Source organism: Lagenorhynchus albirostris, chromosome 5 (assembly GCF_949774975.1).
Source record: "Lagenorhynchus albirostris chromosome 5, mLagAlb1.1, whole genome shotgun sequence".
Taxonomy (NCBI): Eukaryota; Metazoa; Chordata; class Mammalia; order Artiodactyla; family Delphinidae; genus Lagenorhynchus; species Lagenorhynchus albirostris.
The window spans coordinates 79,599,794-79,625,372 of NC_083099.1; the positions used below are offsets into that span (position 1 = coordinate 79,599,794).

At 46.8% G+C, this 25,579-nt stretch overlaps 1 protein-coding gene across 1 annotated transcript in view; it reads left to right on the forward strand.

The window, feature by feature from the left end:
* The window catches only part of GPR156 (G protein-coupled receptor 156), a 60,587-nt gene extending 41,039 nt beyond the window's left edge, over positions 1–19,548 (forward strand). Inside the window, exons 6-9 of the mRNA XM_060149327.1 lie at positions 785–880; positions 4,221–4,457; positions 11,824–11,982; positions 16,557–19,548. Of these exons, the coding sequence (XP_060005310.1) occupies positions 785–880; positions 4,221–4,457; positions 11,824–11,982; positions 16,557–17,894 (1,830 nt within the window). The 3' untranslated portion in view covers positions 17,895–19,548. The remainder of the gene's footprint in view (positions 1–784; positions 881–4,220; positions 4,458–11,823; positions 11,983–16,556) is intronic.
* Positions 19,549–25,579: the final 6,031 nt, after the last annotated feature.

The following is a 25,579-nucleotide window of genomic DNA, read 5'->3' on the forward strand; positions in this document are numbered from 1 at the left end:
CCAAGTGTTTTCCAGCAGCAACCGCTGAGATGGCAGCAAACAGAGATCTGCCTGGCAGTTGTCTCTGCTTCCACCTTATCAGTAATGAGAGTTTTCAGCTACAGAGAGCTTCTTTACCCTAACTGTTGAAAGGTAAAGGTAGTATTTTGAGGTGTTCTTTGGAGCCAGTCAACCCCAATTCAAATCCCAGCTCTACCACTTACCAGCCTTGGGAAAGTTTTTTAACCTGTCTAAGTCTCTATTTCCTCATAGGTAAAATGGAGATAATAATACTACCTATTTCATAGGGCTGTGGTGAAGATTAAGGGAAACAATGCAGGTAAAGGACTCAACTGTGCCCAGTATATAGTGTTCAGTTAATAGGAAGCATTATATCTCCAGCCTAACAAAGGAGCTGAGGAATACAGGGGAATCTTGACAGTGCAGAGTCAATATTGAAGGTTTCAGCTGTTAACAAATAGCAGAAAGAGGATGTGAAATAATTTGTAATTTTGCTGATGCACTAATCTGAATCACTGTGGTAGCAAAGCACATAACAGGGGTAAGCCCTGCTGGCACCAAGAATCCACATGTCAGCCCAACTTTGTCGTCTTTTCCTCCAACTCATGGTTACTCTCATTTAGATTCTAATGGAGTCACCTAAATGGTATAGTTTTTACATATTAAGGGAGAAATTATATGCTATAGAGGATTTCACAAACTAGAATGTTTACAAAGCTCTGCTGTGTGTGTGTGTTCCTGGTAACTGTGGGTGCCCTCAGTCCTGACTCTGTGTCCCTTCTAGGTGACAGGTAGAGACGTGTCCTGCTCTCTGACTAGCACACACTTCTGTGCTTCCCGGTACCCTGATGTCTGGATTGCTCTCGTTTTGGGATGCAAGGTTGGTAACTTCATCTCCTGGGGCTATCTCTCTGTTACCAACAAAATGGATATAAAGAGGAATTATAGGAATTAATGAGGTGATTTCTGCAAAGAGTATTGAAATCAGAAGAGACCTCTGTTGATGCATACATCTCAAAGCCATGACCCTTATTATTTCTGTACTCTATTTGTTTTGAGGGTCACGTTTCCAAATCTTTGGACTCCCTCATTGAGTCCTCCCCCACATCATGTGGAATTCACCCACTGTTTCTCCCATTTCTTGGTCTGGTTTTTTCATTGATTTGTCAATACCAGTTTTCTCCCCAACTACCTGCAAGGGGAATTATAAGGAGACATTCTAGCCAGCTTAACCTGTTCTCTCAAGTGCCCTTATTACTCCTCTTGGGTCTTTCTTCAAGATTTGTGTCAAGGTAACCTGCTGCCTTCCACTTGCCTAACTTTCTTGCTCTGATTGGAAGCATGTTTGGCCCTAAGACAAATGGGAACATCCATGGTGTCCTTTGAGTGGTTCCAGCTGCCTCAAAGTGTCTCCTATACTGCCCTGAATCTCCCATCATTCGACTCATTTAGCTCTGTTAGATGGCAAAAGGAGGATATTATTTCCAGAGGGTACAGGCTACTATACAGGGCACTAAAGGAGAACCAACTATCCTGTTAGCTGGTTTTCAGCTTGGAGGGACAGAGAATCTGGCTTGGGGTGGGGGAGGGGGGAGTGGCATAGGGCAGGTCTGTTTCAATGAACAGGCGAGCCCTGCATGGCAGGAGGCTGCCTGTTGAGTATTAGGAGAGAGGGGCCTGGTTGATTGGTTGCTGGCAGAGGAAAAGGAGGTCTTTTAGAAATAGATGGCCTGTAAAGGTAAACTTGACTCACTTCACCACTAGGAAAGTGTTCAAGTGGTTGCTTCTGAGAAATAGGCCTGAGGATGGGCAGGGCTGGGACAGGGAAATGTTGCTTTTTAACCATGTGCATGTATTACTTTGATAGAAATATTTTTAAGAGAAAATGGTAGGAAGTGAATAGCTTTTGATCTCTAGTTTCTTACTAGTGGTTAAGAAAATGAGTTTCAAAATATGACAGAACAGGGTTTGAATAATGACTCAGCCCCTTCCTAGCTGACCCTGAACCTCATTTGACCTCCCTGAGCTTCGATTCCTTCATACGTGAAATGGGGATGATGATAACATCCTCTCAGAAGGGGTCTGAGTTTTGAAAGGATTAATGCATGTTGAGTTTTCGTTCACTCCTGGCCCATAGTAAGAGCTAAATACATGTTAGATGCTTTTATTATTAATCTTCCACTGCCCACCCCTGCCCCCAGACAGTTTTGAAAGCACAGTGCCTTTCCCATTCTTCGAGCCCCTGTAGAAGAGCACGTCCTTCCCGGCACAGAAACTCAGCACTTCCCCCATAGCAACTCCCTCTGCAAGTCAACTTGATTTATTTTCTCCATTGCCTTTTATATAATCCCATTTCCATTTTATTTCACTGCAATATCTTTCTATAGGACAAAGAAAGAAAAAGGGGAAAGAGTGCTGAGCCATCAGGGAGGTGACTGAGCCAGGCCCCCATGGGCTCCCTGTTCGGGCAGCTCCTGAGGAGGACCCCAAATTTGCACATTAAGTCCCCGGACCGCCACCCCACGCTTCTCAGCAGTGAGGGCGAATGACACACAAATATCAGATGTGATTCACTCAGACACGAGTCATGCGTGTATAGATGCTTTATTCACACCTGATTCACTTTTGGAAAGAATTTTAATGGAGTTAAAGCATTTTAATAGAATCAGATTTGAGCATTTCAGAATCATAGAATTAATTTTATTTGCCTTTGATTAAATTACTAATGATCTAACTCTGCCAAATGCTGCCTGATGGCGTCAGTTATCCAAAAGTCAGGCCCCACTGGCCTGCTGACTTGTATGTCCTCTAGTCATTGACGATCTCAGGGCGGCCACATTTGGCCCCCTTTGGGACACTGAGCATTCGGGGCACCCAGACAGCATCCCTGCTGTGCTTACTCCTTCACTGTAGGCACAGCCAGTCCTCCAAACAGTTGTCTTAAGGGCCATCCCTGCAGATGAAGTTGGTCAGATCGTGTGATTTCAGGGCCACTGGCAGGTACCCTGCTGATACCTGACCTTACTTTTATTATTAGTTCTCACTCTGAGTCCCTGTAGTTCCCACCCCACCTCATCCCCCGTGGCAGCTTCATATCCTGTGTCATAAAACATTGATATTTGGGTGCTTGCCTTAAATCTCCCAACCAGACTGAGCTTCTTAAAAGCCAGAACCATGACTTCCACTTGGCAACACTGCTTCCTGCCCTACACCTACCCCAGCACAGAGCTTTGCCCCGAATCTGGCGAACATACGTTGAATCTATATATTATGTATTATTGATTAAAGCTTTGATTTCTGTTTAAATGTAGCTCCTTCTAGGAGAGGCAGCACTTTAAGAAGCTGTGAGCCATTTTCTGTGTAGTACAAATGAGAAATCTGAGAGCGGGTTTACATTCATGACAAAGAGGAAAGAATAGGGCCCTGGGTTCTGGGGGGGCGGGGCAGGGAATGTCACAAAGAGGGTGAAGGGTATAGATGAGGCCTTTGCTGCCTGTGCCTGTCCCACGGTCCTGTCCAGGTCCCAGCCTGCCTTTGTTCTCTTCTTTTTTCACTCTTCGTCTCCCATAAACACCCACTGGCACAGAGCTGCTGCTAGCCTATAGAGATCCTTTGTGTGAATTAGAAAAAGGCATCCCTTCCGGGCAGATGCAGTCTTGCAGGTGCAGGGCTTGGCAAGCAGATGGTGCCTTTGGGAGCATTAGAAAAAAGAGCCCCTTCCTCCAGTGCTTCCCCTGCCGTGGCACATGGCTTGACAAGGGGACCACAGGGCTATTTCAGCTTCTCCATGCCCCTCAGCTCCATGCAGTGCAGAAGCACACAGTGGATGCGGAAGCCCTCACCACCAGCAGCATGGTGCGCCCCTTGCCCTCCCAGTGCCTGGCAGTCCTTTCTGTAGGGCTCCTACCTGCATGTATCATCCTATCCTGTACCTCATCCTGGCAGAGTCCTCTCTGATGGCTGACTTGCTGACCTCTGATAAACGAATTCTCAGAGGAGAGGAAAATGAAATTTATCACGCATACATGAGGTATAAGGGGACCACCCTAAGGGTAGTCCCAAGTGCTATCTTAGTAAATCCTCCTCATAGCAACCCTTTAAGGTAGGTATCATTATCCCTATTTTACAGGTGAGGAAATTGGTCCCAACCCTACTGCTCTTGGACCCCAAGCCTGATATTTCACTTCTCTGAGCCTCCGGTTCTTCTCCTCTTTGTCCAGGGCCTGCTGCTGCTCTATGGGGCCTACCTGGCTGGCTTGACTGACCATGTCAGCTCTCCTCCTGTGAATCAGTCTTTAACCATCATGGTTGGGGTCAACCTTGTGGTGCTGGCTGCGGGGCTTCTTTTTGTGGTCACCAGATACTTGCACTCCTGGCCCAACCTGGTCTATGGACTCACATCTGGAAGTATCTTTGTTTGCACAACCACAATCAACTGCTTCATCTTCATTCCCCAGGTATGCTCTAGGGAGAACTTGGAGGACCAATCCACCCCATCATTCCAGAGACTTTGCTGGGTGTGATAAATTGCTCACTTTGTTTCCTACTGAGACTTTTGGGTGCCATTGATTAGAGAGTCAGAAGGAAGATGGGGTTCCTAGTGAGCTGGCTCCCTCTGTTCTTCCCTCCTCGCTGTCCTGAAGGAGCCACTCTGCTCACGGTCAGTAAGGAGGGCTGACCAGAGTAGCCAAGTAGTGGCACCCGCTTCTGCCCAGGTGGGTGCCTCACAGACCTGCTTTTCTACCCACCCTCCAGTCTGCTGTATGCATCCCCAGTTCCCCCTTCATCCTGATAATGTCATTTCTTGTACTAGCCTGGCAGTGAGGAACCTTTCCTTCTTTCCTGTTTGCAATTGCACATTCAGAGAAAAGTGCATTTGGGTCTTTATGAAATTTAAAATGCCTTTTCTTTCTTTTTAATAAAAAGAGGAAAATGTAGAACCTTCCTTTTCTTTTTACAATAAGGAAAAAGTAAAAACTAAATTTAAAATGTATTTCTTAACCATAATTCAAAAAGAGTCATGTACCACAATGTTCATTGCAGCACTATCTACAGTAGCCAGAACATGGAAGCAACCTAAGTATCCATTGACAGATGAATGGATAAAGATGTGGCACATATATACAATGGGATAGTACTTAGCCATAAAAAGAAACGAAATTGAGTTATTTGTAGTGAGGTGGATGGACCTAGAGTCTGTCATACAGAGTGAAGTAAGTCAGAAAGAGAAAGACAAATACCGTATGCTAACACACATATATGGAATCTAAAAAAAAAAAAGGTTCTGAAGAACCTAGGGGCAGGACAGGAATAAAGACTCCGACGTAGAGAATGGACTTGAGGATATGGGGAGGGGGAAGGGTAAGCTGAGACAAAGTGAGAGAGTGGCGTGGACATACATACACTACCAAATGTAAAATAGCTAGCTAGTGGGAAGCAGCTGCATAGCACAGGGAGATCAGCTCCGTGCTTTGTGACAACCTAGAGGGGTGGGATAGGAAGGGTGGGAGGGAGACTCAAGAAGGAGGGGATGTGGGGATATATGTATACGTATAGCTGATTCACTTTGTTATAAAGCAGAAACTAACACAACAATGTAAAGCAATTATACTCCAATAAAGATGTTAAAAAATAAAATAAAATGTATTTCTTATTATGAGGATTAAGAAAAAATCAAACAAGGGAGGAAGATAGAAGGAGAAATATCCAGACAGCAAACAGAAAGAAAGGGAGTCAGAGAGAAAGGTGAAGGAATCCATAAGCTCTGAAAGGAAAGTGATGTTAAATTATTCACGTTATGCCCCAGGGTACCACTGAGCCACATACATCCAAGTTAATGAGCTTGGCATTAAGCACTTGTTTTGTGTCCCTTCTAGTTCTCTTTTTCTTCCTCCCGAGGCTTCCCTCATCCCACGACACCCTCACTACCCTATCCTTATTCCCAGTGCAGTTACCAGTTGACCATGTATGACTTCTCCATGAGGGAGCTAACCGGTAATTAAAGTGTTGCCTGATGGAGGGTGGCAGTGTATTTATAAAAGTGAAGAGTGCACTTTGGGGCACGATAGTATGACACAGGCAGAGGCCCTTTACTCTTTTTCCCTTTCATAAATTCTCATTAAAATACTCAAGAGGATGAACAAATATGGAAAGCTCTGTAGCAGCAGCACTAAAAATCAAGGATGGGGGCTTCCCTGGTGGTGCAGTGGTTGAGAGTCCGCCTGCCGATGCAGGGGACACAGGTTTGTGCCCCGGTCTGGGGAGATCCCACATGCCGCAGAGCGGCTGGGCCCGTGAGCCATGGCTGCTGAGCCTGCGTGTCCAGAGCCTGTGCTCCACAACGGGAGAGACCACAGCAGTGAGAGGCCCACGTACCGCAAAAAAAAAAAAAAAGAATTGCATGCAAATGTATGATAAAAAAAAAAAAAAAATCAAGGATGGGCATTGCCTCTGAGCCAGAAACTAGAGGAATTTTTGTTGAATCTTAATGTTATAAGAACTGGATTGAAGGAAGCCTTTGAGAGCTGAGTCTTATTTGTCTGGGATGTAGCAGAAAAGGGCTATGAAATGCCAGGGCTGTTCCTCCCTGGGAGATGGGTAAAAGAGAGTGGAGAGGAGACTTTGGGGAAGCCCACTCCTTAGGCCCTGGGGCCAACATTGTTGATTGGTAACCCATCCACCCATTGCCAAACCTTTGTTCTTCGATTCATCTCTACTATATAGTCTGAAAGAGCTAAACACTTGCTTTGCCAGCCTCCCTTATAGCTAGGTGTACCCATGTAACACAGTTTTGAACACCAAAGGTTTTCTGGGAGGCTTCTGAGAAAGCTTTTGCTTTCCTAAAAAAAAGCTGTGGGGGTGGCTGGCGTCGCCTCTTCTACTTTCTTCCTATCTTGAATGTTTTTGATGCTTGAAGTTATGGCAGCCATCTTGGGATGATGAGGGAAAAGCCAGGAGAATGTTTTTATTATATACCAGGAAACTATAGCTTTTCCCACGGAAGACTATGAATTCAGGGGGAAAGGATCTATGAAGAGATTCTGCAGTTCACAATAAAAGGACCACAGATTTCTGAAGATTAGAGAAGCTACCTTCCTCTGAAGTAAAACAGAATGTTTTTAGAAGGTATCTGATTAGTCTTATCAATAGGATTCAAAGGTTATTGCCCCTCTTTGACTAAAGCAAACCATTATGAAAACGACATAATCTTAGATCATGAAATATTGAATAAGGATGAAAAAGATTGTGTTAAATTTAAAACGCCAATAGAAGCATTGAATAGGCAGCTGGACATGGCAAAATACTGAATTAGTGGGTTAATTTAAAGAAACAGAAAACAAGGACACAGGAAAAAAATGAGAGACTAGAAAATATGGAGAGCAGGTCTAAGCATATGATTTAAAGCTAATAGGAGTCTCTGAAAGAGAACAAGATAATTTAGAGCAGAAGTAATCACCAAGGAACTATTGGAAGAAAGCTTTCCTGATCTAACACAAGACCTCCATCTGAAAATTGAGTGAATCAGTAAACTCCCTGATGTGGCCCTACGTAGGTTTCCTCTCTCCCCCCACACTCGCCTCTGTCCCTCTTGTATCCTAAGCCTCAGACACAAGATTTCTACTTTCCTCCATGTTTAAATCCTCAGGACCTGGGACCATAGTGATATTTAGGTGCACTTCCATCTTATACACAGACATAAAAATACAAGATGAAGTTCATCTTGGAATCTGTCTTCCGGGTTTGAACTAAGGACAGGCACTTGGTTTGTTGAAGCGGGAGTGGAAATGGAATTATTGGGGCTGGGGTACCGGAACTGGGCAGATGGACTGTGTTGGCCTTTCTCTCTTTCCTTCTCTCTATCTCAGTCCTCCTAGCTGTCTTGAGCTTCCTTTCTCATACTGTATCTTTTCTATTTTCTCTCTCATGCTTTTCCTCCTCTTGAACTGACCATGATCTGAAACAAAAAAATATATTTTATAGTCAATTGTATTTTAGGTGTAGGAGGTAAATTGTTTTTCAAAATGTAAAAGTAACTGAGGTTTTTCAGGTTTTCTGTGTGCCCCTGAATTGATTTTCCCCTCTGACTCTGTGGCCTTTGGTTGAAGAAATATTCTCCCTGTGAGACCAGAGACTGGATATTCCCAGGACAGTAGGACAGCTGAGCGAATTTGGAGAAGTGTGTGAGGAGAGCCACAAGGAGAGGGAAGGGAGCAGGGAGGCAGGCTTCTTTCTTGCTACTGAGCCTTCAAACTGGACTGTGATGGGAGGGATTTATGAAAGCAAAGGCACAGACACCTCAAGGGCAGGTAGGCAGTGCCAGAAAGCTGGGTGAAATGGACGATGTGACTGAAGAGCTAAGTGGACTAAGTAGCATTCTCCACAGGCCCTCAGGAAATGCCTAAGTGTTTACGCCAAACGCTGAGGTCATCACCAGTAGTGAGCCAGCCTCTGCTTTTGTGACTTAGATGTGACCCATCCTCCCACACACACACACCCCTCCCTCCACCTCTGAGAGGCAGGTGGGTCCTGAGGTAGGACATTATTTTATCCTCTAAACCTGCAGTGTTTCATCTGCTCCTCCAGGAAGGTACTCACGACTTTCTACTCTGCCTTATAGTCCTCTGTAAATGTCTCAGCACCTTACCAGACAGATGAGCTTTTTAAAGGAAAGCTTCCTTCATTTGTCCTTGTATCTGTCCATCCAAATATTAACTGTTGGGAACAGGCAGTTAAACACACGGCCTCACTCTAGGTCTATTTGGGAGCTGACGTGAAAGGATTTATAACCCTTGTGTTATAGTGTTTGAGGATGTTACACAATGTCAAGGAAGGGGTACCCCAGCCTGTCTGGGAACTCGGTAACACCGTCTCAGAAAATGAGGTGCTTGGGCCCACCTTGAATGAGGAGTAAGAAATGTTCACAGCACAGACTGGGGAAGAGCAGTGGGTGGCATTTCCGACGGGGGAAACCCTCTGACAGAGGCAGAGAGGTATGAGAGAGAAGAGGAGGAGGAACACCATGAGCCTTTGCTCTTTTTGAAGCACAAATTGAAACAAGGGGAGAGTGGCAGGAGGTGAGAGAGGCACATGGGGTGAACTTCTCAAGGCCCCAGTGCACCCCATTAAAGACCCGAGACTTAATCCCACTGCTTGGTTTCCTATTGCTGCTATAACAAATTCCCACAAACAGAGTGCCTTAAAACAATACACATTGAATGCCTTATAGTTCAGGAGGTCAGAGATCTAACATGGGTCTCATTTGGCTGAAATCAAGTTGTTAGTAGGTCTGCGTTGCTTCCGGGGACTTTGGGGCAGAATCTGTTTCCGTGCATTTTCCTGCATTTTCTTCGATCCACGGCTCCTTCTTCCATGTTCAGGGCCAGCAGCACAGCATCTTCAAGTCTCTCTTTCTGACCTCTCTTTCCATTGTCACATCTCCCGTCCTGCCTGCCTCTTATAGGGACTCTTGTGATGACATTGAGCCCACCTGGATGATCCAGAATAATCTCCCCATCTCACAGTTTTAAACTCAATAACGTATGCAGAATTCCTTCTGCCATGTAAGGTAACCTATTTTACAAGTTCCTGGATTAGGAGGGAAGCGTCTTTGGGGGGCCATTTTCTGCCTGCTACACGCACATACCCAGATGCCGAGAAAACAAGACTCCCTGTCCTTCTGAAGGAAGGGCCGTGGGGAGGTCCTGAAATTATGACCTAAGCGTCATTTCTAGCCATATTCCAGAAATCCTGAAGAGTCAAGTCTTAAGGACCAGGACCTTCACAAATGGGGAATTAAGGGGGAGGGGGTTGGAGGGGCAGGGGGCTTTAGTCAGGGGCCACCCTGGCTCCACCCAGCCAGCTTAGGGTGAGACAGACGAAAAGCCTTGGAAGTGCCCTTACACCAATGTTGAGCAGTTCCTCCAGCAGCTCTGCAGGGAGGGCTTGGTCTGGAGGTGCTGGGGGGAGAGAAAGGAAAAGCTGTGCTGCTAGGGAAATGAGGGGGCCCTGAGGAGACATAGAGATAGTGCAACACTGCTAGGGCCAGTGCTAGGAGAGCAGTGCTGGCGGTCAACGCCATCCACCCATGGCTGTACAGTGACCCTGTAGTGCTGGGCTCCAGTAGCTCCTGAGCAGGGTGTTGAGAGGACAGCACCCTGGGGAGGGGGCCTTCAAGAAGGGCATCTGACAGGGCGGTTCCTGGTCCGACCCAGCACAGGTCACATAGACTCCTGGTACCATGAAGGACTCATGCTGAGTTAACAGAGGACCCAAGAGGACTTGGGCAGAATGTGGTATTGAAATTGATGGCAGGATTTAGAATCCTATCTGAGATTTAGGTTACTTTCCATAGTCAGAGCTCAGTAAATGTTTGATGAGCAAACAAAGACATCCCAGGATCCCTGTGAGGTTCCCCACAGGTATCTCAGCATCATTTCTAGAGCTAAGGTCCCAGAGTGCCCAGCGTCCATCACTAGGGCTCTTAATTATGAGAATCCCTAAGGGAAAAGATGCCTCCAGCGCTGTGGCCTCCCCTGGCATCACGTCCCTAGCATTCGCCAGGAGGAGACAGTGTCCCACGGGCTCAGGAGCGTGTCCCTGTTGGTGAATGTTCTCTGTTCAGTCCCATCCCTGTTAAACTAAACGAGCCTGTGCATCCATAGACTGGTTCTCAAAACCAGTATCTCCTGAAAAACGTTCCCTAGGACCTCACAGTTGACAGTCTCTCTCATCAGCTGTGTTGAGGACGTGCAGTGTGGCACAGTGCCCTCATTACAGCTGTGACTCTGAGGCTAAGTAGCCATGTGGACCTAGACAAACATCCTCCTTCTGAGTCTTTCCTCATTTGTCAAGGAAAAAAGACAGATCGCAGACCTGATGTTCTATCATTTTTATTAATTTTTATTGACATTTGTGGTTTTCTGTTTCTCTGAGCCTTGATCACTGACTTGGGTTAGAAGTCCTCTAGAGGGAACAAACGTATGGACACAAGCAAGGAAGGCAGGGGTGGGGGTGGGATGAACTGGGAGATTGGGATTGACAGGTATACACTAATTTGTATAAAATAGATAACTAATAGGACCCTGCTGTATAAAAAAATAAATTAAATGTAAAAAAAAAGTCCTCTAGGAAGAACTGGGTTTTCTTTTTTTTCTTTTTTGCGGTACGCGGGCCTCTCACTGTTGTGGCCTCTCCCGTTGCGGAGCACAGGCTCCAGACGCGCAGGCTCAGCAGCCATGGCTCACGGGCCCAGCCGCTCCACGGCACGTGGGATCTTCCCAGACTGGGGCACGAACCCGTGTCCCCTGCATCGGCAGGCGGACTCTCAACCACTGCGCCACCAGGGAAGCCCGGACCTGGGTTTTCAATAACAGTAAGCACACCATCACTCAACACATGAGAATAATTAAGAACAGCTGCATACAACTAAAACCAGCTTCATTTGAAATACAGTGTTTAGATTGCTTAACCCTGTTATAGCTCCTAAACTCTGGCTTGAGAATGTGGCTCTAGACGTCCACCTCAGCTCTGGTTTTCTTTGACCAGTCCAGCAGTGGGTTGGTAGATGGGTCCAGCCGATGGTTCTGTTTCATCAACCTGTCATCTTCTTCCTTTGGCATGTTTTAAATGATATAACCTTTACATTCTCTAAACCTTCTGTCATTGCTGTCTGTGAACTTTCCAGAGTAAAGTACATTTTGAGGAGAGAATAGTTTGTGCATTTATCTATGATACTGTCATTCCTTGGTGTTTTTGAGGAAGAGTGAGAGAATGTGTTTCTGGGTGTGTAATTAAATAAATAACATGTGTTCTTTTATCCAACAGCTGAAGCAATGGAAGGCATTTGAAGAGGAAAACCAAACAGTCAGACGCATGGCCAAATATTTCAGCACTCCCAGCAAAAGCTTGCACACCCAGTATGGTGAGGAACAGAGTTGCCACGTTAGAGGAGAGAAAAACTCCATGGAGAGACTCCTCACAGAAGTAAGCGAGACCCTGCCTGCTGGATTCTCTATAAAGAACTCCAGTCATGCATTGGTGGGCCCCATATGCCTCATTGCTAACATTCTTTCTCCTCCTCCCATTTCCCCAGTTCCTAGCCATTCTGGTCTCCCTTAGCAGCAAGCAAAACCTCAACGTTTCGCCAGTGCCCCTCCCATTGCTGACCCTCACCCACTTCATTCATTCATTGGACAGATGTGTGCCAGGCATTGTGCTAAGTGCTGATGAACAAAACAAACAGAGTCCCTACCTTTATGGAGCTCACAGTGTAGTGGAGGAAATAGATACGGATCAAGTAGCCATATAGTTATAAATGGTGATAAGAATTATGAAGGGAAAAATCAGAGTGGGAAGAAAGAGTGGTAAGGACAAGGGAACCTAATTTAGAGTGGTTGGAAAAGACTCTCTGAGCTGAGAGCTGAAGGTTAACTACAAATTAGCCAGGCAAAGAGTGCAGGGAAAAGCATTTCAGGTGTGGGGAACAGCATTGTAAAGGCCCTGAGGAGTAGTGGATGCTAGCTTCTGCTGTGTGATACACTCTTTCTTTACATAAAGTAGTGCCCTTGTCTCCAAGATCCTATGGGGCTCCTTACTGTCTTTTCCAGGTGCTAACTAGAAATCTCAATCATCCTACCAACCCAGAAAATTAAGAGTTGTCTAAAGATGGGGAGGAAGGATGAATAGAGCTTCTGAATATCGCAGTAGCGCCAAGGCAGAGACAAGGGAGCCCCCAGTCCTCTTTCTTCTGTTCTTCAGCCAGATTTGGCACCTCTCCCAGAACTGGGCAGAGTGATGTGGGCTTGAAGAAAGCACATGGGAAAGCTTGAGGCTGCACTGCCTCAGAGAGGAGGCACGGGGCCCAGAGGAATTAGCCAGTTTTTTCACACTAACTAAATTATATTCCATATTTTTGTTTTAGTAGAGAACATACCTGAGTAGGTGCTATATGGGAAATTATGCTTTTTCATATTGGACTGACACTGGGTGCCATTAGTCCCTATGTGAAAGGATGGTGTGATGGGGACCTAAGGAACGTAACCAATGAAGGGATTCAGCTCCCCAAGCACCCTCAGTCCCTCGCACCATTCCCTTGGTTCTGGACCTTTTTTTCCATCAGAGTAATACTTGTCCTTTCTTTACTATTTCTTTACTATTCTTTACTATTTCTTTACTATTTATCAAGCATTCAGGACCTTTTTTCAGAGCCAGATTTCTTCCCACCTGGCAAGGGAGTAGCATTGCCATTGATACTCTCCGAAGTCTTCAAAGAAACATTTTTTTTCAGCTAAACAGAAGGCCAGAAACTTGGCGAGAACACCCAGGATGGTTTTCATTCACAATCAGCTAATGTTGGAACAGCCAAGTGGCCTGACTCTTTAGCCTTATGGTAATTTGTGACGTTCTTTTTGTACTCCTGACATGCTACCCTGTTTCCCATGCAGTGACTGAATCCGCTCTACCAAAAAGATGCCTTGAGTCTGCAGAGGCAGGGCCCTAAGAGGGAGCAGATGCTTAGGTAGTAAAATGCTGGACTCCTGTCCCCGACACCCCACACCTGAACACTTTTCCCAGAGCAGGCCTGAGAACCAGCAGCCCATCCCAGAGCCCTGTGGCAGGCCTAGAGAGTTTCCGGTATCTGAATCCCCAGCTCCAGCACTGCCCAGTGGATGAACACAAGAATCTCTCCTGCCTCCGTAACCCCAGCTTCTCGGCTGTATTTCCCTCCTCTGCAGCCCCTCTGCTGCCCCAGTGTCCTCCTCCTACTTTCGCACCATCTGGGCAGTCCATCTTCTCATTCTTGCCTCCCTTTCCCCATGGCAATGGTCCCCAAAGGCTGTTTGGGGCAGCATCCATCCCTGACATCCCAGGCTGTGTGAAGGCCAGCAGGTAGAACCTTCCCAGAGCTTGAAGAACCTCCCTTCTACGCTCTGCAGCAGAGGAAACTCACCTTTACTTTTCTTCCTTGAAACACAGAAAGAGGGGGAGATTCCATTTCTCCCTGTGGCCTGCACCTTATGAAACATGCCTGTGGATGTGTTGCTTCCCTGGGTGTGCCAAAAGTGATCATTAATAAGCTCGTTTCAATGCAGCTGCCATGGTCAGTCAGATTTTGGTCTCACCGTGGCAAACCACGCTTCTGATTAGTATGCAGCCATGGCGAAAACAGAGTCCCACTTCCTTTTCTGTAAGAAGGGAGATTTACTGATTAGGCTGGTGTTTCTAAATCTGTCACCAGCCAGCTTCAGATGTTTGGTTTGCTAGAGAAGAGTATTATTCCCAACTCAAGGTTTATACTGTTTTCCTATACTCTAAGGAATTTGTGGGTAAGGCACAAAAAGGCAGCACTCATATGGTAGTTCTAGCTGTAGTTTTTTAAGGAACCTCCATACTGTTCTCCATAGTGGCTGTACAGGGAGATCAGCTCGGTGCTTTGTGACCGCCTGGAGGGGTGGGATAGGGAGGGTGGGAGGGAGGGAGACACAAGAGGGAAGACATATGGGAACATATGTATATGTATAACTGATTCACTTTGTTATAAAGCAGAAGCTAACACACCATTGTAAAGCAATTATACTCTGATAAAGATGTAAAAAAAAAAAACAAAAGGCAGCACTCAGAGTTCACTTGCTGGGGTAGCTGTCATCAGCTGATGGCTCCCTCCCAGCTCTGTGAGGCGGTAGGGCCTCCTGAAGCCAGCGTGAGAATGTGCCAGGTGGGCTTCACGAGGAAGGGCTGGTGAGGAGGAAGAGAGTTGGGGTCCCTCCAGTGCAGCCAGCGCAGTCACCCCCGTGAGATGCTCAGAGAGATACCTGGCACCACCCAGATATCACGAAGAGCCTGAGTGAATGTCTTCCTGTTACTCACCCGCTCTGCTCCTGGCGAGTCCTTGAGTCACCTACACTTCCGCGACAACGCCCAGCCCTTACCGCTCTGTGGCTGAGGAAAAGGGAGAATGAGCAGGCAGGTGCTCAGCTGCAAGTCCTTCCGCTTATTCACCAGTTGCTCACTGGTTCGGAACTCCCTCCTGAGGGTAAGAGAAGTCTAAACCAGGATGACACTGGGAGTACCAATAATCAGAAAAATCACCTTCCTGCTTATAAGTAGGGAGCAGTAGGTTTGCCTTGGAGTTGCTGCCAGAAGACTCTTGCTGGACTAGTTTACCTAATTTACTGTTCCCTCAAAGGTTCACTTCTGGGCAACTCTTCCATATCTACTTGAGAAGAAACCACAAATTCAATTCATAGGCAAGTTGTGTCAGGAATCCGAAAGAAGGGAAACAGCCTTTTACTTCTAGGGCATAATAAATGGACATCCAAATGCTCATCCTCAGCTTCTAAACAGGATGACAGCAGAGAGGCAGCATTTTGGTATTTGGACAAGCACTTCTCATTATCTTCTCCAAACTCTCGACCCCGTGTCATCTGCCCCAAGACCCATCAGCTCCCCACGATGATCTCTCTCCTGCTCCACTGCTTTTGAACATCAGAAATTCCAGAAGGTGGACATCAGGTCTAAACCAGACGATCAGCTGCTGTAGCACCGAAGGATGCTCAGGGCACACGCACTGCTGTTACTCTTCCTCCTACTTCACGCCCCATGGTCCTGCAGTTAGAACAGGCACATCTCTGCAGCTGTCACCTGCCAGCCTCCCGGGCACTGCCTGTTTATCAGCTGACAGCCATGCAGCAGGTAGGCAGCTCACCAGCAGAACTGCCCAACTTCATTTATCTTCTGGGCTCCCTTCTAGTTCTACTGAATCAAGCTATCAGGGACTTAGGCCCAATAATCCTTTTGTTTTTTTTGAGCTTCTCCAGTAATTCTGATGCCTGCAGTCCTTTGGGAGATACCGACAGCTGATAGTGCCACATTGGTAGCTTTGGCCTCCTACCCGCAAGTTCCAGCCAAGGGAGGTGATAACACCAACCTGAGATTCTCATTCCCCCCTAAAACGCCCCCCCCCCACTCCTGGCTCCAGTCTTTTCACTTTGGCCCAGGAATCTCCATCCTTCCTGTTCTTCCCATTTTCTAGGCTGTTTAGCAAGTGGCAAAATGCTTGTTTCCCTATTCCTTCATTCCCTTCAGAGATGCCTCAAGGTCATCTGTATTTTGCAGAAGTATGATAGACCCAGAGTTGGGCCATCCCAAACACTGTTCTGACTGGTGTCCTGCAGAGTGACCTGACCCCCTGTGTTCTGAGCAAAGTTGAGCGGGTGCTGCAGCAGCCAGCAGGCAGCTAGACTGTGCCTCCCCTGACCGCCCTTCTCGCAGACAGTGCCACAGTCTGGGGATGTATGGGGAGACTGAGATCATACAGCAGTAAATCATAGTAAACCGTTACTGAGCACACGTGGCAGCTCTTGTGCCAGACGCTTTGTATGCGTCGTATCATTTCACCTCACGGAGGGACCTCCTCAGAGCCTAAGATCACCAGCTAATACGTGGAGAAACTGGGATTTAAACCAATGTCTTCTGATGCCACCCTTTCTCCAGCATGGGAGACAGTGTGAAAGCCCTCAGCAGCATCTTTTGTTGATGTTTTTGCTTTTGTTTTACAGAAAAATGCTGTGATTGAAAGCTTGCAAGAACAAGTAAACAACGCCAAAGAGAAGCTGGTGAGGCTGATGTCAGCTGAGTGCACCTATGACCCCCCCGAAGGGGCTGTCCTGCCTGCCTCTTCCCACAGCAAGGACATCCTGACTGCAGCCCCTCCCCATAGCCTAGCAGCTCAAGGGTCTTTGAAATGTCTCCCTGACTCCAGCCTGGCCACCCAGGACTCCCAGAGTACCTCAGCACCCGCCTCAGGTGTACAAGGCGTGAAGGGGCCTGTGGAGGACACCAGCCCCTCACCGGGGCAGAAGGAGAAAATCGCTGCCTCCCAAGACTTTTCTGACCATTTAAATTTGGGCTGCAGCCAGAAGCCGCGGGCTGAGCAAAGCCAGGGTGTGGAGAGAAGAGACCAGGTACCCATGGCCCTCCAGCAGGGTCTCACGCCAGGTGGAGAAGGCTCTGTTCCCCAGAGACAGGGGCAGCTGGAGAACTCAGAGGGGCCCCAAGCGCGACCGTCAAGGGTGAATTCAGTGATCAGGGAGAAGCTTCAGGAAGTCCTCCAAGATCTGGGCCTGGGCCCTGAGGCTCCCGTCCCCCGTCCCCCGTCCTGTCCCCAGCAGCCCTGGAAGAGCAGTGCCTGCTGCAGCCCCCAGAAGATGCCCCTCTCCAAGGAGCTGGGCTTCAGCCCGTACATGGTGAGGAGAAGGGGCGCGGCACAGCGGGCTCGCTCGCACTTGCCAGGTTCTGTGCCCTCCTCTGTGGGGCGTCGGGTAAACAGGGCTGATTCTGGGGCACGCACTGGGCGAAATGTGCAGGACAGGGACAGTCCCTGCCTGGACCCCCAAACTGCAGATTCCAGAGTAGCAAGACCCTCTTCCGGGAAGCCCTTACTGCTCCCAGCTCCTCAAGGCAAGGCAGACTCCCCGGAGGGCAGCAAACAGTGCCAGACAGAGCCCCAGGGAGCCGAAGGGAGCCGCGCAGCCCTTTCTCACCAGCCTTCTGGTCCTGGCCGGGCGCTGTGCCCCGCTGCCCCACGCCGAGCCAGAGCCTCGCCGGACCTGCCTGAGCAGCAGCTGCAGCGGTCCCCAGTGCCCCCAGGCTGCCCTTCCCTGTCTCCTCCACACAGCTACCTCGACACAGAATCCAGCAGCTCGGATGAGTTCTTCTGCCGCTGCCACAGGCCCTACTGTGAAATCTGCTTCCAGAGCTCCTCTGATTCCAGTGACAGTGGCTCGTCAGACAGCGACCCTGAGCCTGCTGGGAGGCTGGCTTCCTGGGAAAAGCTGTGGGCCCGCTCGAAGCCTGTCGTGAACTTCAAAGATGACTTGAAACCCACACTGGTGTGAACAGCAGAGCAAGTCTGGACATAGAGCTCTGTCCGGGACAAGCCATACCATGGCCTGTTGTGGCCTTCGGGGAATAGACCAGTGCCTTGCATTGGACCAGCCCTTACCATGTTTCAGCTATGCTCACTTGAGCACTGTGGTACCTGGAGCACTTCTCGATCTATACAAAGAGGGGTATTGCCTGTCTTGTTCCTACCTCACCGCATTCCTGTAAAAGACTCCAGCCGAGTGCCCATAAAGGATACCCTTGGATAAAAGGTGCTAAACGAGCACAGAGGGTCTTCTGTCCTGGTCAGCCTATAATGTACAGAACTCTTCATATATACCCGATGGATGGCTGGGTGGACAGACGGATGGAGAAATGGAAGGAAAATTTCTGCAGAACCAGAGTTGTGAACTGTGATCCACCAGACTGGCTTTTTGGCGGCAGACCTGCTAGGAAGGCGTCTCCTGTGTCTTTGGGTGGCCCGCTCTCGGCAGGGGCTTGTTTTGTTTCTGCTCAGCTTTGTGAACGGCACCACCCCTAGGTCCCAGCTTCCAGCCAGACTCAGCTCAGAGCCAACTGTACACCTCTATTTGGTGTTCATGTCTTTATACCATTGTGGCACCTCAGCATCATCCCTGAGACAGTCAGGTGTCCATGGGGCCACAGGTGACCCAGATCTCTCTCCTGGGCTCAGATGGCACCGGAGGCCCACCGCATTGACTTTGCCAGTGGTGCGGTTTTGCAATAGCAGGAAGCACGCACTGGCAATCTCTGTTGAGGCTGGGGAGGCCCTATTGGTCAAGAGGATGCCAACTAGGGCTACATGACCACTGATGGCTACATAAACCTAAAAACAGAAAATGGGAAAATAGAAAGGAAGAAATGGGGGAGAAGGTAGGAAAGAAAACAGGTTTTGAACGTTTACCTTGAGTCTAGCATGGTACTTGGAAATATCAAATATCGGTAATTCCTTATGCTCACCCCATGAAGTAGATACTCTCGTTCCCACTTTTACAGATGGAGATGATGAGGCTTAGAGAACTGAGGTAGCTTCCCCAGCGTCACATTGCTGGAGAGAGGCCCATGTAGCGGCCCATGTGAGACTTGGCCACAGCTCACAGGACTCCAAGTGGGTAGACTTCCCTGGGGCACATCTCTTCACTTGTTCTTCTGGGAGTGGCGGGCAGAGCATGGCAGGCCAGACAGCAAAGCAGGGGTAGTGTAGGAAGCTGCAGTGCAGTCACCCTGCAGTCCAGGATGACAAAACTGGGCCCCTCACCTCGGGAAGCAGCCCTCCACTGCCTCAGGGGCCCACTCACACCTCCCACGGCAGCTGGGGAGTTGGTGAAAGATAAGTGCCAGGATCTCATCTGCTGCCAGAGCTGGGTCCACTTCACTTGTTGCTGAGCTAGTTGTCGTTTACAGGCTGTTCCCTGCCTGTTCACTTGTGCGTGCATCTGTGTGTGTACTTATGCTTGTGTGCAGGAGTTTGGGCCTCATTAGGTATGTCTGGAGGGGAGCACGTGGCTTTAAATGTCTCACAGAAGATGTATCACAGACTCTTGGTGGACCTTGTGAATCTCCAGACACTGGACCAGGAGGCCCTCCTGGTAACACAGCTTCTTCTATTGTCTACTTTTAAATACAAATATCATAATTTATTCTGCGTGTGGGCTTGTAGTTTCTGCTTGTGCTGTTTGTATGCTGTCCAAGTGAGACCTTAATAAAAGAAATGGCTCTCAAGGCAAGTCTCTTCAGAAATTGTAGCTTGGGGCTGGGGAGGAGGGGCACAGACAAGACTGAACCACCCAAAGGCGTGGAAATGCAGCAGCCATTAGAGTTGCTGCTGGCTTACCCTGGGTTCCAGGTGTATCTTCTACCACACTTCCATTTGTAACAGATTCTTCTGTGGTCTCCCCGTGCAGCTTCCTATCCCAGAAACACCTGCCCCCGTGGGTAGAGGAAACTCTGGAGACCCTCAATTCTTCCCACCCACTGGGGATCCTGTGGTTGGGCTTCACCTCCTTCAGCTCCTTTCCTCCCAGTATGTCACCGCTAGCAGCCTACTGTTCAGTAGTGTGGAATATGCAGGCTCTAAACCTGGCAGTGCTTCTCTCACTCTCTCTGCTCCTACACCCTCAGTTCCCTCATCCCAGCCCTTCTGCATCTCCATCTCTCTTCTATCTAGACTTTCTTTCCCCTCTTTGTGCATCTTGTGAATGACTCATCCCTCAAGGCTCAGAGCGTTCCCAGGTAAAAATGACATCCCCTAGTTAAATGAAGAAAGATGTTTTGGGGACCAGGCTTCACACTTAGTTGTATAGAAGCTTCTAGTATCCATTTTTCCTAGAATGACTTTGTAACACTTGCTAGACTTTGTTGAAAAGATGGAGAATCTACCCTATATTTTCCTTATTTATCATTTGGTTTGAAAACTGTATGCCAAGCACCACAACTTCCTGCCCCAGAAAACTGTCTCCAAATCTATTGCTTACTGTGTACTACCTCCGCACCCACTGCTCACCAGCTTCTTCCCTAGATCTTTTACTCAAGACCAGCTAATCCAGTGATGAAATTCTTGGAAGGATGAGTATGCCATGACTTCTGGCCTGCTCTTGATTGTTATGCTCTTGAAGAAAGGGCAGAAACTTGGTGCAAAGAAATCCTAGAGAAGTAAACATTGCCTCTGCTATTGTCATCGGGGCTATGCCTGTCTCTGTTGGTCGTAAGGTCTGGCATGAAGCCCAGCCTGCTTCTTACCCAAGTATATGTTGCTTTGCTGATTGAAATCTTAGGGTTGGAGGTGTCCATCCTGATCCCAAAGTCTGCCCTGATCCCAAAGTCTGCCCCTTTGATCCCAAAGGGTCAAACTCTCTTTCCTTAAAGGATCAACTTGGCCTCCCCGGAGCTCAGGAGAAAAGAGCATCAGATGTAGGAGGCATGTTTTTAACGAACCATTTCACTTTGAAAACGGTAAAGAGAAAAGTCAATGCACATTCCACAAAAATCTCTTCTGTGTCTATATTTATTTTATTATATTTAGATGTGTCTCCTTCACAGATTGCAAGTTCCTGAAAGCACTGAGTGTGTCTTCTGCATCTTTGTATCCTCAAGAGTAGCCATCAGAGAGCTTTGCACAGAGTATGAGCCCAGTAAATGTTTGATGCATGGATTTCTGGGCAGAAAAGTGGATGAAACAGAGGAAAAGAAATAAAGGAAGGCAGAGAACCTGTAATGCAGCAAAAAGGGAGGCAGAGCCATCTGGCTTCACTGCCTTTCGATGAGGTAAGAATAAGAAACAACATCACTGAAGAACCCAGAAGTAACTGAATTCTGAAAAAGACAGTACTTTACGTCTCTTAGAGGGAGGTGAGGTAGAGTGACAGAGTTACTGGAAGAGAAACAAAGTTACTGTGTTAAAGGTGTTCTCTTAAAGATGCTTTCCTCACAGGCTTGTAACTAAGTAGCCAGCAGTACTAGCAGGAGGACAGTCTGTTCATCTTTCTCACCATCATCTTCCTGAGTCCCCTTTCCCAGAGCCCCAAACAAAGCAGTTGTCTCTGTTCCCTCTGGCTGCTGCACGTCTCCCAGTGACAGCCTCTGGGCTTTATTAAGAGAGGTCTTAATGCAGAGATGGCAGCCTTGGGACTGAAAGCAGGAGAGAGGTTACTTGTCCTCAAGCTTTGCTCTTCCTCACATCTGGTACCCACTCTGATCTCTTCCTCCGTGAATTGTTTCTGATGTTAGCATCCCCAGCCGAACTGCATTTGAATAAGGGAACATCTTAGAATGTTCAGTTCACTATCAAGGTCACAAAGAGAAAAGAAATGCCAGTGTCACGAGGCAAAATAACCTGTCACGAGTTTGACAAGATCTGGGATCAATGCTTCCCAATCCTTTTCTTTCTTTGACTTACCTTTGGATGTCTAAATATACTAGCAAGACACGTAGGTTCAGAGAATAAGTGCTTGGGAAGGGCCCTGGAAAGGTCTGTGGGTGACTAAGAGAAAAGCAAGAGGGCATGGAAAAAGGAGGGAAGGAGGGCAAGAAGTGCAGAAAACTGAGAGAGAGATGAGGGAGATGGGGTGAAGGAGGAAGACAGAACCAAAGGCACCCTGCTTAGCTTTGTCCGTGGACATTGTCTCTCTTGTAAATGAATGTGCTGGTTCCGGTCCGAGCTGAGAGAAAGTGGGGCTCACTTCTATGAAGAAGGGCAGGGAAACCCTTGCAGAGCCCTTTCTTTAGTGTATATGTAACCATTGGTTCATTTCTCTACTTTGCCGCTAGACCGTGAGCTTCTTGGGCCTGCAACTTGTTATAATTATCTGGGTGTACCCAGCACCCAGCACTGTGCCTGGTGCATGGGTTGATGCTCAGCAGATGTTTGTCAAAAGAAATCAAGACAAGAGTGGCCTCGCCAGAACTGTCTCAAGGGGGACCCCAGGGAGGCCACTCATAAGGGCTGAGGTCACCTGGGAAGCAGGGCTTAGATGTCTCATCGCGGACTGAACTGCAGTGCTGTTGATTCACTGAAGTTTAAATGCTCTATGATAGTGCCCGGACCCTTTCTCAAAAGAAGGCATTTCAGATGGGCTCTCTTCTCCACTAATTTTTGTACAGTAATTTTCCCCATGAACTGCCAGGGCTTAGAGTCACCCATGTGACTGTGTGACTTTCAGCAAGTTGCATAACCTCTTTGTAGCTCAGTTTCCCCAACTGTAAACTGGGATAATAACACCTACCTCATACAGATATGAGGGTTAAATAAGTTAATATTAATTATTGATTTGAACTCTGCCTGGCACATAGTAAACATTATATAAGTGTTTGTCTTAGAAAGTTGTTTGGGAAACACAGCTTTATATTTTAAAAGCCTCTTTATGTTTTCTTGCTTTAATCCAAAATTCCCATTCCTGTGTTCAATTTGTTCCTGATGGAAGGGTCTTCTAAACAGATCTGGTAACGTGAGGATGGCCCACTTCTAGTACAGCAGAAATTTCTCCCTGAACCCCTTCAGCCCACTTCTAGGACAGCAGAAATTTCTCCCTGAATCCCTTCTAGGTCAGGTTCACTTACTGTGGGGTGAACATCCACCTGCAGGACTCAAATATTAGGGCAGGCCTAGGGAAAAGTACAGTTGAAAGTCAGGAAATCTGATTTTTTAGGGGGGAGCCAAAGACAACTATTTTCCTTTACAGAAATATTATGCACTTTATAATAGACAAAAATATATAGGGTACCTACTATGTGCCACTTAATACTTGTCTTATTCAAGACTTAAAACAACCCCACAAAGTAGTTATTTCTGTTTTACAGATGAGGAAACTGTAACTGGGAGAGGTTGGGTAACTTGCCCAAAGTCACACAACTCGTTAGAGGCAGAGCCAAAGTTTAACTGAAATCTGACTTGATTCCAAAGCCCTTTTAGGACACCCCAATGCTGGTTCCAGAGCATGTGCTACAGGCGTGCTACCAGAAGACAGAAGGAATTTCAACCTGGCAGGGCAGGGACCCAGACTGAGGTTTTCTCAGGACACCAAGGTTTCCTTAGAAAAAGCAAGCTGGTCTGGTTCTGCAAGCCTATTGCAAAACCCTTCATTGCTGAGTCATTGAACAGCATATTCACGGCTGGAAGGGAGCTTTCTTTTTTTTTTTTTTTTTTAACATCTTTATTGGAGTAAAATTGCTTTACAATGGTGTGTTAGTTTCTGCTTTATAACAAAGTGAATCAGCTATATGTATACATATATCCCCATATCTCCTCCCTCTTGCATCTCCCTCCCACCTTCCCTATCCCACCCCTCTAGGTGGTCACAAAGCACCGAGCTGATCTCCCTGTGCTATGCTGCTGCTTCCCACTAGCTATCTGTTTTACATATGGTAGTGTATATATGTCCATGCCACTCTCTCGCTTTGTCCCAGCTTACCCTTCCCGCTCCCCATGTCCTCAAGTCCATTCTCTACGTTGGCGTCTTTATTCCTGTCCTGCCTCTAGGTTCTTCAGAACCTCTTTTTTTTTTAGATTCCATATATATGTGTTAGCATACGGTATTTGTCTTTCTCTTTCTGACTTACTTCACTCTGTATGACAGACTCTGGGTCCATCCACCACACTACCAAAAACTCAATTTCGTTTCTTTTTATGACTAATATTCCGTTGTATATATGTGCCACATCTTCTTTATCCATTCATCTGTCAATGGACGCCCAGGTTGCTTCCATGTCCTGGCTATTGTAAATAGTGCTGCAATGACCGTTGTGTACATGACTCTTTTTGAATTATGGTTTTCTCAAGGTATATGCCCAGTAGTGGGATTGCTGGGTCATATGCTAGTTCTATTTTTAGCTTTTAAGGAACCTCCATACTGTTCTCCATAGTGGCTGTATCAATTTACAATCCCACCAACAGTGCAAAAGGGTTCCCTTTTCTCCACACTCTCCCCAGCATTTACTGTTTGTAGATTTTTTGATGATGGCCATTCTGACTGGTGTGAGGTGATACCTCATCGTAGTTTTGATTTGCATTTCTCTAATGATTAGTGATGTTGAGCATCCTTTCATGTGTTTGTTGGCAATCTGTATATCTTCTTTGGAGAAATGTCTGTTTAGGTCTTCTGCCCATTTTTGGATTCGGTGTTTGTTTCTTTGATATTGAGCTGCATGAGCTGCTTGTAAATTTTGGAGATTAATCCTTTGTCAGTTGCTTCATTTGCACATATTTTCTCCCATTCTGAGGGCTGTCTTTTCATCTTGTTTATGGTTCCCTTTGCTGTGCAGAAGCTTTTAAGTTTCATTAGGTCCCATTTGTTTATTTTTGTTTTTATTTTTATTTCTCTAGGAGGTGGGTCAAAAAGGACCTTGCTGTGATTTATGTCAGAGTGTTCTGCTTATGTTTTCCTCTAAGAGTTTTATAGTGTCTGGCCTTATATTTAGATCTTTAACCCATTTTGAGTTTATTTTTGTGTATGGTGTTAGGGAGTGTCCTAATTTCATTCTTTTACATGTAGCTGTCCAGTTTTCCCAGCACCACTTATTGAAGAGGCTGTCTTTTCTCCATTGTATATTCTTGCCTCCTTTATCAAAAATAAGGTGACCATAGGTGCATGGGTTTATCTCTGGGCTTTCTATCCTGTCCCACTGATCTATATTTCTGTTTTTGTGCCAGTACCATACTGTCTTGATTACTGTAGCTTTGTAATATAATCTGAAGTCCGGGAGTCTGATTCCTCCAGCTCCATTTTTCTTTCTCAAGATTGCTTTGGCTATTCGGCATCTTTTGTGTTTCCATACAAATTGTGATATATTTTTTTCTAATTCTGTGAAAAATGCCATCAGTAGTTTGATAGGGATTGCACTGAATCTGTAGATTGCTTTGGGTAGTATAGTCATTTTCACAATGTTGATTCTTCCAATCCAAGAACATGATATATCTCTCCATCTGTTTGTATCATCTTTAAGTTCTTTCATCAATGTCTTATAGTTTTCTGCATACAGGTCTTTTGTCTCCTTAGGTAGGTTTATTCCTAGGTATTTTATTCTTTTTGTTGCAGTGGTAAATGGGAGTGTTTCCTTAATTTGTCTTTCAGATTTTTCATCATTAGCGTATAGGAATGCAAGAGATTTCTGTGCATTAATTTTGTATCCTGCTACTTCACGAAATTCATTGATTAGCTCCAGTAGTTTTCTGGTAGCATCTTTA